This window comes from Octopus sinensis, linkage group LG1 (assembly GCF_006345805.1).
Source record: "Octopus sinensis linkage group LG1, ASM634580v1, whole genome shotgun sequence".
Lineage (NCBI taxonomy): Eukaryota > Metazoa > Mollusca > Cephalopoda > Octopoda > Octopodidae > Octopus > Octopus sinensis.
In genome coordinates this window covers 76594724-76609167 of record NC_042997.1, presented here as the reverse complement: position 1 = coordinate 76609167, position 14444 = coordinate 76594724, and the positions used below count along the sequence as shown (strand labels likewise).

Below are 14444 nucleotides of genomic sequence, written 5' to 3'. Positions count from 1 at the left end.
TACAGATGGCTCAAAAAGTTCATCTGTATCAGGCCGATGTCCTCTACAAAAGATTCTTTTAGTTCAAAATAGTCTGTGTTGTCGTTGGTATAAAATTCAACATTTGCAAGAATTGTACTATGTAAATCTGTTGCGATATATTGTTTGCTGACTTCATTAAAAGGATTTGGTCTCTTAAGAGTTTGTTATTTTTGTTTATTACCGTGAAGTTGTTTCTCTTTTTTTTATTAGGTGATTGTGGAAGGGTGTGTGTGTGTGTGCTTGTGGGTGTGTTTGTAGATGCATGGGTGTTTGTAGGTGTGTGTGTGTGTGTGCTTGTGGTAGGTGTCTGTGTGTTTGTGTGTGCTTTTTCCAGTGTGTGTGTTTTTTGGCTATGTGTGTGTTTGCAGCTGTGGGTGTGCTTGTAACTCTCGGAGCATAGTCCTGTATATCCGAAGCTGGGAGTCTTTTCATTTCCATCTTATTTTTGAAGGTATCATGGTGACCCACTCCTGGTTGTTGTTTTCTCGCGCTGTCAGCTATACTTTGGTACTTTGTGCACGTGATGTGGCTGGTATTTCTAGCAGTGTGGTCGTTGCCTTCAGTGGCATGCTTGCCTTTTCCGCTGTGTTTCCTTTGACTGTGTCTTTCTTCTTACAGTTTGACCTTATGTGGCCTTTCTCGCCACATTTACAGCACTTCGGCTTTTGCCCCCCAACCACCACCATCAGGCTGGTATCTTCCCCAATTATAATTCATCATCATCATCATCATCGTTTCACGTCCGCCTTCCATGCTAGCATGGGTTGGACAATTTTGACTGAGGGCTGGCGAACCAGACATCTGCACCAGGCTCCAATCTTGATCTGACAGAGTTTCTACAGCTGGATGCCCTTCCTAACGCCAACCACTCCGAGAGTGTAGTGGGTGCTTTTTATGTGCCACCGGCACAGGGCCAGTCAGGCAGTACTGGCAATGACCTTGCTCAAATTTTTTTACACATGCCACCAGCACAGGTGCCAGTAAGGTGACGCTGGTAACGATCACACTCGAACGGTGCCCTTTTATGTGCTACTGGCACGGAAGCCGGTTAGCCACTCTGTCAACGATCACCCTCGTATGGTACTCTTTGCACTCCGCTAGCACAGATGCCAGTCGTCGAATTTGATTTTGGTTTCACTTGCCTTAACAGGTCTTCGCAAGCAGAGTTTAGTGACCAAAGAAGGAAAAGGTACGCATAAGTGGGCTAGTTATGCTCCTGGCATAGGTCACAGGCTATGGTCTCACTTGGCTTGCCAGGTCTTCTCAACCACAGAATATTTCCAAAAGGCTCAATCGCTAGTCATTTCCTTGGTGAAGCCTAATGTTCAAAGGTCGCGCTTCACCACTTCATCCCAGATCTTCCTGGGTCTACCTCTTCCACAAGTTCCCTCAACTGCCAGGGTGTGGCACTTTTTCAAACAGCTAACCTCATCCATTCTCGCCACATGACCATACCAGCGCAGTCGTCTTACTTGCACACCACATCTAATGCTTCTTAGGTCCAACTTTTCTCTCAAGGTACTTACACTCTGTCGAGTATGAACACTGACATTACACATCCATCAGATCATACTGGTTTCATTCCTTGTGAGCTTACGCATGTCCTCAGCAGTCACAGCCCACGTTTCACTGCTATGTAGCATGGCTGTTCATACACAAGCGTCATACAGTTTACCTTTTACTCTAAGCGAGAGACCCCTTGTCACCAGCAGAGGTAAGAGCTCTCTGAACTTTGCCCAAGCTATTCTTATTCTAGCAGCTACATTTTCAGTGCACCCTCCTCCGCTACTGACTTGGTCACCTAGGCAACAGAAGCTATCAACCACTTCTAGTTTTTCTCCCTGGAATGTGGCGGAAGTTGGTCTCTGCGCATTTTCAGTGTTTATTGCTCCCGAGCATCTGCCACATACAAAAACTATCTTCCTAGTTAGCCTTCCTTTGACATTGCTGCACCTCTTATTTATCCATAGCTTACACTGGGTACATCTTATAGAGTTTCTACCTACGCCTCTACTTCAGATCAAGCAGGGCCATCTACCTGAAGGGATTTGTGGTTTGCCTGCCTTCCTACTTATTAGGACTTTGGTTTTGAGCTGAGCATTTCTTCTAAATCGATGGGGTTTGCTTGAACAAGCTCTAAGGCTTGTCTGACCCAGTTCATGTGGTGGTATCTCTTCGTCTGTAGAATGGTAATTTTTTTCCTCTCTGCCCATGAGGTTAGTGGCTACCAGCCAGGCCACATCTATTTCAGGTGGTATATCACTGACCCTGACTTTTGAAGTTCTCCTTCCTAAGTAAGTAGGCAGGAGACCTCTTCCGACTTCAATGTCATTGTCGAATGTTCCCTGGCTTTTTCTTCGCTAGGGTAACGTACCTCTACAGTGCTGAAGCGACTACTCCTTGTTTGTTGCCATATCGGCCTCAAGCATTTCTCTATGGCTTCCCTCATCACTTTTTCTATTTTTGACATGGTTATATTAGTGTTTTTCTCTCCATCATGTTGATTAATTCACTGGGAGGGAGCAAGTTTACATTTTCACCTTCCTTTTGTAGTAAACTTTGATATTTTTTTTAATCATCCTTGCTTATTTCAATATTTTCACTGGAGCAAGTTGCTGCACGCGCAAAATTAACTCTAGACTTTTCTGCTTGTGTAGCCTCACTAGACATTTTATTGTCTGCCTTTGTAGCGAGCATGTGCAACGCCTCTATATCTTTACCGCTCTCCTCCCTAATACTCCTCTCTATGCCTTGATACAAAATTTCAAAGTTTTCCTCGAACATGAAGAAATTGGTGACGTATTCATGTTTCTAGCAGTTTTCTCCTTAAAACAAGGGGGAAAGGACAGCAAAATTCTGCTGTAACAGCAGAAAAGAAGTGGTCTCGACGACCAAAACAGTAAATTTTCACAAACTTCAGTACAAAAACAATCTTTCACAGTGGAGCAAAGAATAACATGACCGAAATACAATTCCAGTCTGTGGTAAAGCAACATGTAGGAAGAGAGAAAGAGACAGAGAGAGAAAAGGAGAGAGGTGAAGACTTCGTTGTGGACTATCTGACACTGTCTGTTTGTCTGTCTGACTGCCACTCTCTCTAGATATGTTTGTGTATGTGTGTGCATGCATGGGTATGTTTGTATATATACAATTGTACGTGTTGCTCTTTTGAATTCCTTTCTGAGTCTGACCATAAACTGCTATTAAAGGCCCAACCACACACATGCACACACATTTGTTTTAACCCATTTCAACTACAGCCATACACCAAAAGACGTGGTGTTTTGCTCTAAAATTTAAAGTCTGAATTTGTTTTCATTATAAAAATACACTTCAGCTGGCTTTGGAATACGTTGTCTTTATCTTTCTTTATTTTTTAAGTTAGAATTTCTGGCTCATCCGTTGATGTGTCATCATTACACATCCGCATTACACCTTTAAGATTGGGGAACCAGTTAGGGGCCTGCTGGATCTCTCGGCATACCAGCAAACCACAAAAATCACACCAGCCAGCATCACCACTACCTCCAAGCTCGTCATATATACATATGCATATATGTATGTGTGTGTGTTTGTGTGTGTGTTTGTGTCTGTGCTTGTCCCACCACCACCACCATTGCTTGACAATCGATATTAATACATTTGTGGCCCCGTAATTTAGCTGTTCAGCAGAAGAGACTGATAGAATAAGCACCAGGCTTACAGGGACTAAGTCCAGGGGTCAATTTCTTCAACTAAAGGGTGGTGCTCCAGCATGGCCACCGTCAAATGACTAAAACGAGTAAAAGAATAAAAGAATACAAGAAAAACGTTCTGCAAGAAGGTTCTTTGAATATGTACGATGGTTTTTAAGGTTAAATAGTAATTCCGTTTATGTTTGTGTGACTGAGATATTTTAGTTGAATTATATAGTCATTGGTGTTACATTACATTCTATATTCTGTAACTGTCACAATATACTTTTCTAGGCCTGAAATTTTTATGGGGAGAGGCCAGTTGATTAGATCAGTATGCAACTGGCACTTAATTTATCAACCCCAAAAAGATGAAAGGCATAGTTGACCTCGGCAGAATTTGAACTCAGAAAATAAAGACAGACAGTCATAATATACAAACATTTCTCATGGCACCAGAACACTGTTTGCAGATGCTTACACTTTTTATGTTTTCCGTGAATTCTTCATGGGTCCAGTTAGTTATTACTATTGTTTTAAAGTGTTTTTAGGTTATATTATATATCATCGTAAATTTAACTCTATTCTATATTCTTTATATGTCTTTGATATTATAGTTATGCTCAGAGGAAAAAGTTTATTGAAATTATATAAATTAATGTATTGTATTATTTAAATAGAAAATGTTGTGTAAGCAATTAAAACTTCTTTCTTGTCTAGTGTTAACTAACCTATTTTAACAAATAAATATTTGGTACTATACCTCCAGGCAAAATTGCATCTTTTGTTTCTATTTTATAAGGTTTTGCAGTACTAATAATTTCCTATTTTAATGAATATTTAATTTTATTAGTACTATGAAACTTTATAAAATAGGAGATGAGAGATACAATTTATACCTGGAGGAATTATACCAAATATCTATTTCAAAAAATAATTTAGTTAACACTAAACAGAAAAGAAGTTTTAATTGCTTACACAAACAAAGTTTTCTTTTTTAAAAAATTAAATAATAGAATGCATTAATTTATATAATTTCAATAAAATATTTTTCTCTAAACATAAATACAATAACTATAATAATAAAGATGCATATAAAGACGATAAGAATAGAATTCAATTTAAGATTATAAATAACCTAAAAACATTTAAACACAATAATAATAAGTTAGAAGAATTTAAAATACAACTGACTACTTCATTTTAATAACCACATGCTTCTTACTGCTACGTAATTACCCATTACTACTATTAATAACTTTCACAAATTTCAAATAATACAATCAACTCTGAAATCCATCAATATACCTTGTGACTATGAATTATGAAGAATCAATAAAAAATAAGTATTTTATAAGGAACCATTTCCTGCCCAGCCAAGAACATTTGCTAACTTAAACAAACAATTGAGAAAAACATCTCACAGAAGAATGTCATGGTTTACAACTACTATCAAGCTTAATTTAAACTAATAGCAGAGGAAAATTCCTCTTTGAAAAATGTCATGTTTTTATGTCCTGGAGAGATCACACTAATAATACATAAATCGCTGCATTTCAATATGCAACAATATGCAATTGGTGTGACTGAAATATGTGTTGGACTATTATTACGAATGAACTAACTGGAAATAACCATAAAGTTTGAATGTTCAAATTCCTCATTCCATTCATTCTCCTTATAAATATTGTACTTTACACTCTATGTAGCCAAGAAATAAACTATCAAATGGGAGCTAAAGGAAGATTACCAAAAAATGCACCATCAGAAGGAACCAGTCTTGGCATTCTACTCAGAGAAATTTGGTATCTGCCTGGATATTATATCCTTCCTGTTACTATATATATATATATATATATATATATATATATATATATATAAAGAGAGAGAGAGAGAGAGAGAGAAATCATTTAATAAACACTATATGGTTTTATGTGCTACTATTAGTTTCATGTATTGAGAGCATGCCAGACAATATTTTTTAACATATCTGATGTCCTAGTACAGGGCAGTGCCTGATGATTGTGTTAGGACACAAGACATGTTAAAAAATATGTTCTAGCAAGCTTTCAGCACATGAAACTAATAGTAGCACATAAAAATGTATATTGCATTTATTAAATGATATTTGTGTCTCACCAGAGTACTTTTTTGTTGATCTTACCATAATGGAACAGCACACACTATATGTATATATATATATATATATATATATATATATATATATATATATATATATACATACACACACACACACACATATATATATATATATATACATATATATATATATACACATATATATATATGCACATATACACATATACACACACATTATCTTTATCATTTGATTTGTTCTTTATTCTCTTTTCCAACTATCTCTACTACTCTTAATTATTAACTATTTATAAATGCTTTATCCAAATGTAAATTTTCTATTATTTGAATATCTGTCTGAAGAATTTCTAATAGGAAATTTCTTACATGTTGGATCGAACCTATATAATTTTGTGATGCCTGTTAGCAAATGAAACATGTGTAATGGTGAATAAATAATTGTTTATGAGCATTATAATGCCAAAAAAATTCTCCAAGTTCCTGTTTTGTTATATAATAACTCTGCTAACAATATTTTCAGAATTTTCAACTTTAATATGTACCTCATGTACATGCTGAACTGTAATACTCGGATAAGCAGATATGCTTCAAGAGGATACAGCTTAAGTTTTACCCCAATTACATAATGCACACACACACACACATGCACATGCACACACACACACGCACACACACACACACATTTGCAGTATTAGTGCTGATTCAAACATTTGGGATACTTGAGTAGTCTGTCAAAGAAGTTCACCCCAAAGACATCAAACCTGCAAGATTCTAATATCAACTGAAATTCTCCACAAAAATAGCGATATCATGAGGTTCTACCAATGAAGAGATAAGGAGGTAGAGGCTTGAGATCACCGCAGACAGTCTTCAAATGTCAGAAGTCTCTCTCAGACAGCACTTACTAAACAACAGCAGCAGAAATATATACATTAACTTAGTGCTGAAAAGTAAAAAAAACAATATCTTACATGTTGGAAGTGAGCTTCTCAGAAAGTGTTCTGTTCCTGACAACCTTCCATACAACCCCAAATCAGCCAGACTAGCATACCTCAAAGAAGACCTGGAGGGGAAACGCTCAGCATACCAAAAGAGACCATGCATTAGTATGTTTCCTGAAGAGTTGAAGAAGATAATGACATTGGCATGAAGTAAGGCCTTTCTTGGACCACTACATCACATCACACTTTGAAGGCTGTACATTTGCAATCCAAGAACAGCAGATTGCTACTAAATACCTAATCAACTAAGATAACTGAAAATGTAGATTATTTTAAATTTCTGTGGATGACATCACACAAGTGATTAGCAGCCCAAAAATGTCATCAAGGTATTACCTCCCTATATGACATGATATCACGAAAACAATATACAATTCTATTTGGAAGAAAGACTATCCTGGAATAAATATAGAGAATCCTCCTGTTATTGAATACGTACACAAACACCAGCACAAGGAAATCTGGTGGAACATTCCCATCAAAACATCTGTCAAGTGTAAGCAATAACAGGCTGGATATTATTGTTTGGGACAGATAAGTATGTACCATCATAAAGTTGTCCTGCTGATATGAATATCTCTTTGAAAATCAAATAAAAAAAGACAAATATCGACAACTGCTCTGAAACCTCCAGCTTCTATATCCGGATTACAAACTTATATTAACACCAACAATAACTGAAGCAATTGAGTTAGTAAGTAAATGCTTAACTATCAATCTGGACAGGGTTGGATTTTCAGAAAAAGAAATCAACCAACTGATTTGCACATTACAAATACAATCTGTAAATGGAACAGTAAAACTATACATGACTTTTCTCAGGTTTAATATGTGACATTGCTTTCGTTATCTACATTACAAAGATGGAGCTTTGTGTCTTTGTAGAAACCAGCTCCTTCCTCAGAGGAAGAATTTAAATAATTAAAAACAGAACTGATATGCATACATTCATATATATATATATATATACACACACAAGCACACAAACATACACAAATATAGATGTATAGACTATATACATATTGTTTAAAATACATCTCATAGAATCTCTGGAACGTATTGTCAGTAATGTTTCTAGGATCTTATGGGTTTCACCATCAGACCCCCTGGCCCAGTTAACCCAGCCAGGATTGATCAAGAATCAGCATACGTCCTAGTAGTACCAAACTATTGGTCTGACCCCTATTCCAAAGCCCCATAGTAACTTTCTTTGCAGTTTCACAGACAGAATTTATAGTACTCCTTTTTACTGCACCAGTAACTCCAAGGCCTGCCAGAGGTTTTCAGAATATAGGTTCCACAAAACCTCAATAGCCCATTTCTACTGCCTTGCAGCATGCCTGCCAGCTCCAATTTCTGCACGTCTCTACCAATCTGGCAAGCTTCCTCACATGAACTTCTTCCATGTGTTCCTCTCAGTGCAAAGTCAGTTCCCACACGATCACTTGTTTGGTGGAATTTGAGATCACTATATTTGGGAAGAGTGTTGTTGCTATGATATGACCTGGAAACTTTCTACAAGATCTACGTTCAGATGCCAATCTAAGGCTGTGGGGTTGAAGTTTCAGTGAACTGGATTTCTCTCCAGCTCAGAGAAAAGTGATGATAGCCTCTTTCCTGGGGTGGTATTAACTGAATGGCTGTCAATATCACTTTCATAACTACCCTGAGCACTTGGTCATGTCATCAACAGTACTGGCCATTGGCTAAGACTCCAGGACAGTTGCTAAGGAGATGTTGAAGGGGCACCCTTTTAGTACACAAAGGATAAAACAAGGTTTCACTCTTGCTCCATGTCTGAAGGTAAGACAAAATAATGGAAACAACTTGTTAAATGGAAGTTTTATTATTTAACACAGAGTTGACTCATCTTGGACATCAATCACAGCTTTGATACATTTTAGAATTAACTCATACAGATTCTGAATGGTTGTTAGGAAAATTTTGATCTATTCTTCAAGTAAAACATGTTTTAGCTCTTTCAGCAATGATGGCAGAGGGAAGTGGCTCTTTCCTTGCAGCTTGAAAATGCACTATATATGTTTGATTATATCCAGATCTAGAGACTGTGGGAAGAAGAGGCAGCCCAAGTAGTCAACTTCACTTTTGAGATTGTCACACCAGCTTTGAATAATATTTATCATGTTCATCATTGTCCTGGAAGATTGCACTACCATCAAGAACAAAATCTGTACTATATATTGGATATGATCAGCCAAAATACTGGTGTTAACTCCACCATGTAGAACATTAAAAAGGCCAAGAATATTCTGTGATATTAGTACCGAAATCACAGAGCCACTGCTATGCTTCATGGTAGGGAGCCAAACTGAGTTGAGAGTTTCTTTGTGCTGTCTCCAAACAAAAACTTGCTCCAAAATGGCCACTTGCTGTTTGTGTGGATACCATTTTTTCCACTTACCAATATCAATGAGAGACAGGAGAGATTTATCAGTTGTAGCTCACTTATGGTATCAGCTTTATAGAGCTCACAGCAAATGGTTCTGGTTGACAAATGGTTGGCAAGTGGGGGTTAAGCTCTGCTTTCACTTTTGCTGCAGTAGTTAATGATTTTTAAACACAATACATTTCATTATTCTTTGGTCCCTCTCAGTGAAATTTGCCTCTGCTCAGAATTATGCATGTCAGAGCAAGTTATACCTTGGTTTTGAAATGCCAACATGGTTTAAGAGACAGCACTTCTTGAAATATTAGTGAATGAAACTCCAACCATCCACACTCCAACTATTTGTCTTCTTTGGAAATCAGATTGGTCATGCATTTTAACTTATTTAAATATAAATACCTCAAAAAAAAAAAGAGAGAGAAAAGAAAAGGAAAAGAAAACAAAGGGTTATATCATAAAGTACAAGGTATACATATTGCATATGAACACATACTTAAACAAGAACAGTTTTGAATTTGTTATATTTACCAAAAGAAAAAAATAGTTAAATAAAAAGTTGGATTTCCATAATTTTGTCCAAAGCCTGTCAAGCCTTCTTCGTAATTCATCCTCCCAATACCCACCACTCTTCTAACTACAGCATTATTTACCCAGCTACTGTAATCATATGAAAACAGAGACACATATTTCATCCCTCATTAATACAACCATTTTCCCCACTTTTTGGAGCCACCTCCCCTTGTCACCCACCCTGCATTCTCAATATTATCCCTAACTACTGTATTTTCCATTAAACACCTCATATCAGCCATCACCCCCCCTATTGTTTGTTGCTCTCTCAAATCTATCTCTGATCTTCACCCCTGTTAGTGTGTATTCTCCTTTCCCATCCACACTTCACATCATCCCCCTAATTTTCACCTACACAATTCTGTTATAATGTTGCTCTCCACCTACCTTATTCTGTACTGCCACCTGCCTTCTCCTCCTCCTCCTTGACCCCCTCTTATTTCCATCATCTTCCCTCCTAAACTGATATTTATCATTGACCATCCTCCACTGTTTGCCATTCACTGCATTCACCTATGTCTCCACATCTAACCATCTATCATTCTCCTCACACTCTTGCAAACTTATCTGCCTACCACTCCTGTTCTTCTGTATATAATCACCTTTTTATGTTTTGAGTGCATATCCTGACACCAGCAACTTTCACTTCCCCTATCCAGCTGGGGTAGCTATGTATCTCTTCGACAGCAAGTCGCCTGTTCCTATCTTCCTATCATACTTTTACCTCTCAACACTTGGCATTAAGCCACCTCCCTCAATACTACACCCTCACTAAGTTGAGAGGATCTTATCTTGCAAGTTACCTAGTTGGTAACACAAAAAGGCACCCAGTACACTCTGTTGTTGGTATTAGGAAAGGCATCCAGCTGTGGAAACCATGCCAAAACTGACTTGGAGCTCAGTACAATGCAATCTTCTGACCTGTTGGATCCTGTCAAACCATCAAATCCATGCCAGCACAGAAGACAGGTGACTGATAAAGATAATGATACTGTTCTACATATCTCCAGTGTTCAATGTGATAGGATAACCACAACAAAATGCATGCATCCATTGATCTGGATAGAGGGCACTCTAAAATGACCTGGTGTGTTTACACTTTTCCGTCTACAGTGAGAATATTTACAGATACTATACTTGGAAAATGGAAAGCCACACCCAGATACATCCATGAGTGGTGTCATACTCACATCCATATGAATGAATGAAGAAATTTTAATTATTTCTTTGCTATCTCATATTTAATTCTTATGACAACTAAGAGATACTTGGAATTGGAATTTTTTTTATATATTATGATAAAATATATTTGATGCTAATAGCATTTCATATTTTTAAATTAATATTCAAATCCTGGACCTCTTATTTCCAGTCATTTCAGCATTGATCTCTTTTCTCTTTTTAACATAATCTCTTTTCTCTCTGATATTTTCAATGTTATATAAATAGATAATTTCAGATTAAGTCAATTTCAAATAATTTAAATAATATGTTTGACAAATAACATGATTACCTTTGAAGGAAATGTTCTGCCATGTATTGCATTTAAAATGATACAAAAGAATATCTTTAATTGGTGATCTATCTATAGTCCGGCCTCCTATCAACAGCATATAATTCCGAGTATTAACAGCTACATGAAACATTCGAGGCTGCAACTGAATGAAAAGAAAATATAAAATATATTATAATAATAGATATTGGGAAAACTATTCATATCACTATTTTGTTTTATATATGTGATATAGATTCTGTGATCATCATCAGATGCAATATTTTACATATATACATTTCTTTCAGTTTGAACTTACATACATAATTGTATCACATAAGTGATCATCATATGATAAGAATGTGCCAATTTTAATGATGCATAAATATTTATTTCATCTTGCACTCAGTCCTGAATTTGGTTTGTTATTAAAATATTTAGTGGATCTCCTCCACAGATATCACAAAACATCTCAGAGCAAAATAATTCCATCAATATTCTTCAGAACAACAAAAATATCATAATACTTTTAGCACAAAAATATAATAGCATAATAATTAAAGGTAAAAAATAGACTAAAAAAATGCACACGTTCTTGAAAAAAAACCCCAAAAAACAAGGAGTAAATGAAAGAGCATATCTTATTTATATACAGATATGCTGATAACTTTTTCGAAAACTAAGAGAGTAACTGAGAAATCCAAATGTTTAAAAGACATAGTACTAACAAAATCAAAGCTTACACCAACTTACACTTATAAAGAAAGACATGAAGGAATCCTTTACTTCACCAACAATAAACCTCTCTAACTAACAGTGTCAAATTCCCAAAATTTTGAAAATGAGCCTAACAATAACAGTTTTGAAACTTATCATAGGTTCCAATGAAAGAGCAATGCACTCTAACATTAGAAATACTTAGCCCGGATACTCCACATCCAATATAGTCCATTTAATTATTTACACCATAGAATCAGACAATTTCATTCAATCTCTACACTTCTCAAGCCAAAATAGAACTCAAACCAATGATAGCAAATCTATGTAGTTACTCAATATGCTAGAAGAGAAGTACGTAGCTAAGAATAAACCATTATACTTGGCATTCATTGATCTACAGAAAATCCCACTGTGTGATATGGTGGGCTCTGAGGAGGCTAGGGATAGACAATTGGCTGATGAAAGCTGTACAGGCCATGTACAAAGACACTGTCTGTAAGGTGAGACTTAGCCACAAGCACACCAGTACAAGTAGAGCTTCATCAAGGCTCAGTCCTTAGCCCCCTCCTTTTGATATTGTCCTCCAGGACATAACAGTGGAGTTCAAGACAGGCAAGTCCCTGGGAACTACTATATACTGATGATCTTGCCCTCATAGCAGTTCCATATCAGAGACAGACAAGAAATACCAGGTGTGGAAGCAAAACCTGGAATCTAAGGACCTTAAGGTTAACTGAGGAAAGACTAAGGTAGGTAGGTAGGTAGCCCTGTATGATTTGTAGGAAAGGTGTAGGCAGAAGCTCCATTCAGTGTGCCCAGTGAAAACTATGAATTACAATTTGAATTTGATTATTTCACTTAAACCAGCATCACTTTGTATAACATTCATTTTACATTTTCACCTTTCAAGGAAACCTTCTACTGGATACAAACTATATTTTAATTTTTATTACATTTTAAGTTTTTCTCTTAAATGCACCCCCTTTATATACCATATGAAAGCTTTTTTTATATTGCAATTTGCCTACAGAACCTTTCAACATTGATTTTAAATGCACACCCAAAAACGAACATCTTTCATTACCCAAAAGGAGTTTTAAAGATATCGAATGTCCAAATGAATTTTTTAGTTATCTTATGTTTTTTTATAATTATTACTATCATTATATTTATTTATCATTGCTATTATTGTTAATACAGCAGCAATGCTGGCAGAACCTTTAGTGAGCTGGGCAAAATGTTTAGTGATATTTCGCCCATCCCTAAATTCCGATTTAAATTCCACCAAAGTTGGCTTTGCCTTTCTTCCGTATATAGATTACTCATTCTTTTATGTTCTTTATTTGTTTCAGTCATTTGACTGTGGCTATGCTGGAGCACTGCCTTTAGTCAAGCAAATCGACCCCAGGACATATTCTTTGTAAGCCTAGTACTTATTTTATCAGTCTGTTTTGCATCTACCAAATCCACTCACAAGGCTTTGGTTGGCCTGAGGCTACAGTAGAAGACACTTGCCCAAGGTGCCATACAGTGGGACTGAACCCAGAACCATGTGGTTGGTAAGCAAGCTACTTTATTTCATTATATTTGCCATAAAGGCAGTATATAGAGTAGTAAATTTGCAGGCTGAACAAGGACATTAATGAAATGAATGCTAACAAAGCAAAAATGATAAGGATGGGAAACGACAAAAAGCACCCGCTGACTTTTGCTTCTCTAAAACATTGTTTTTTAAAACCAAACACAAAATGAGGTATTAAACCTCTTACAACATTTACAACTTTTCAATTTTTGGACTTAGCAGTCCATTACAAACGACAATATAGTTCAATAATTACATATAATATATATAAATATTATACACAAAGCTCAATCATCCTCCTCCCCAACCAGGCTGTACGCTACCCTTAGGCACTGCTCCAGGTCCAGGTCCCCAGAATACAAATCTGAACATTCGAGAAGGTGCCCATCACTCTGAACATACTGACATCCAATATGACCTTCATAGTCACCTGCAAAGGCCAATCCTCATCCACTGTCCAGGGCATCCAGCTCATCCACTGTCCAGTCATCCAGCTTCTTTACAAAGCTCTGTACTGCCCCTCCCTTCTGGAAGAAAATGACAAAATCATGTTTCCTCTGTCAGTGGCACACATCCCACCAACAAAGTTTCCGGGCATGCCAGCAGTTCACCATCAACTGCCGACAATGTCCCATTCTTCTTTTTTCGTTTCCGCTTTTCCTTTACAACAGAAGGGTGGAGTCCTCCGTCTTGTCTGGAAGTCCTTCCATTCCTCCCGCCACCTCAGGATCCATTGATGGGCAACCATTGTTGCCCACCTTCTTTCTTTTTCGATGGGGTTGCCTTCTCCTCGACTTCTTCCTTCTCCCCCCCCCTCCAATGGGAGAACAGGGACTCTTCTATTAACTGTTCTGGGACC

At 36.9% G+C, this 14444-nt stretch overlaps 1 protein-coding gene across 1 annotated transcript in view; it reads right to left on the bottom strand.

Moving 5' to 3' along the window:
- The window catches only part of LOC115213990 (multiple epidermal growth factor-like domains protein 8), a 189787-nt gene that overhangs the window by 119009 nt on the left and 56334 nt on the right, over positions 1–14444 (bottom strand). The window contains exon 8 of the mRNA XM_036502001.1: positions 11305–11449. Coding sequence (XP_036357894.1) covers positions 11305–11449 — 145 coding nt within the window. The remainder of the gene's footprint in view (positions 1–11304; positions 11450–14444) is intronic.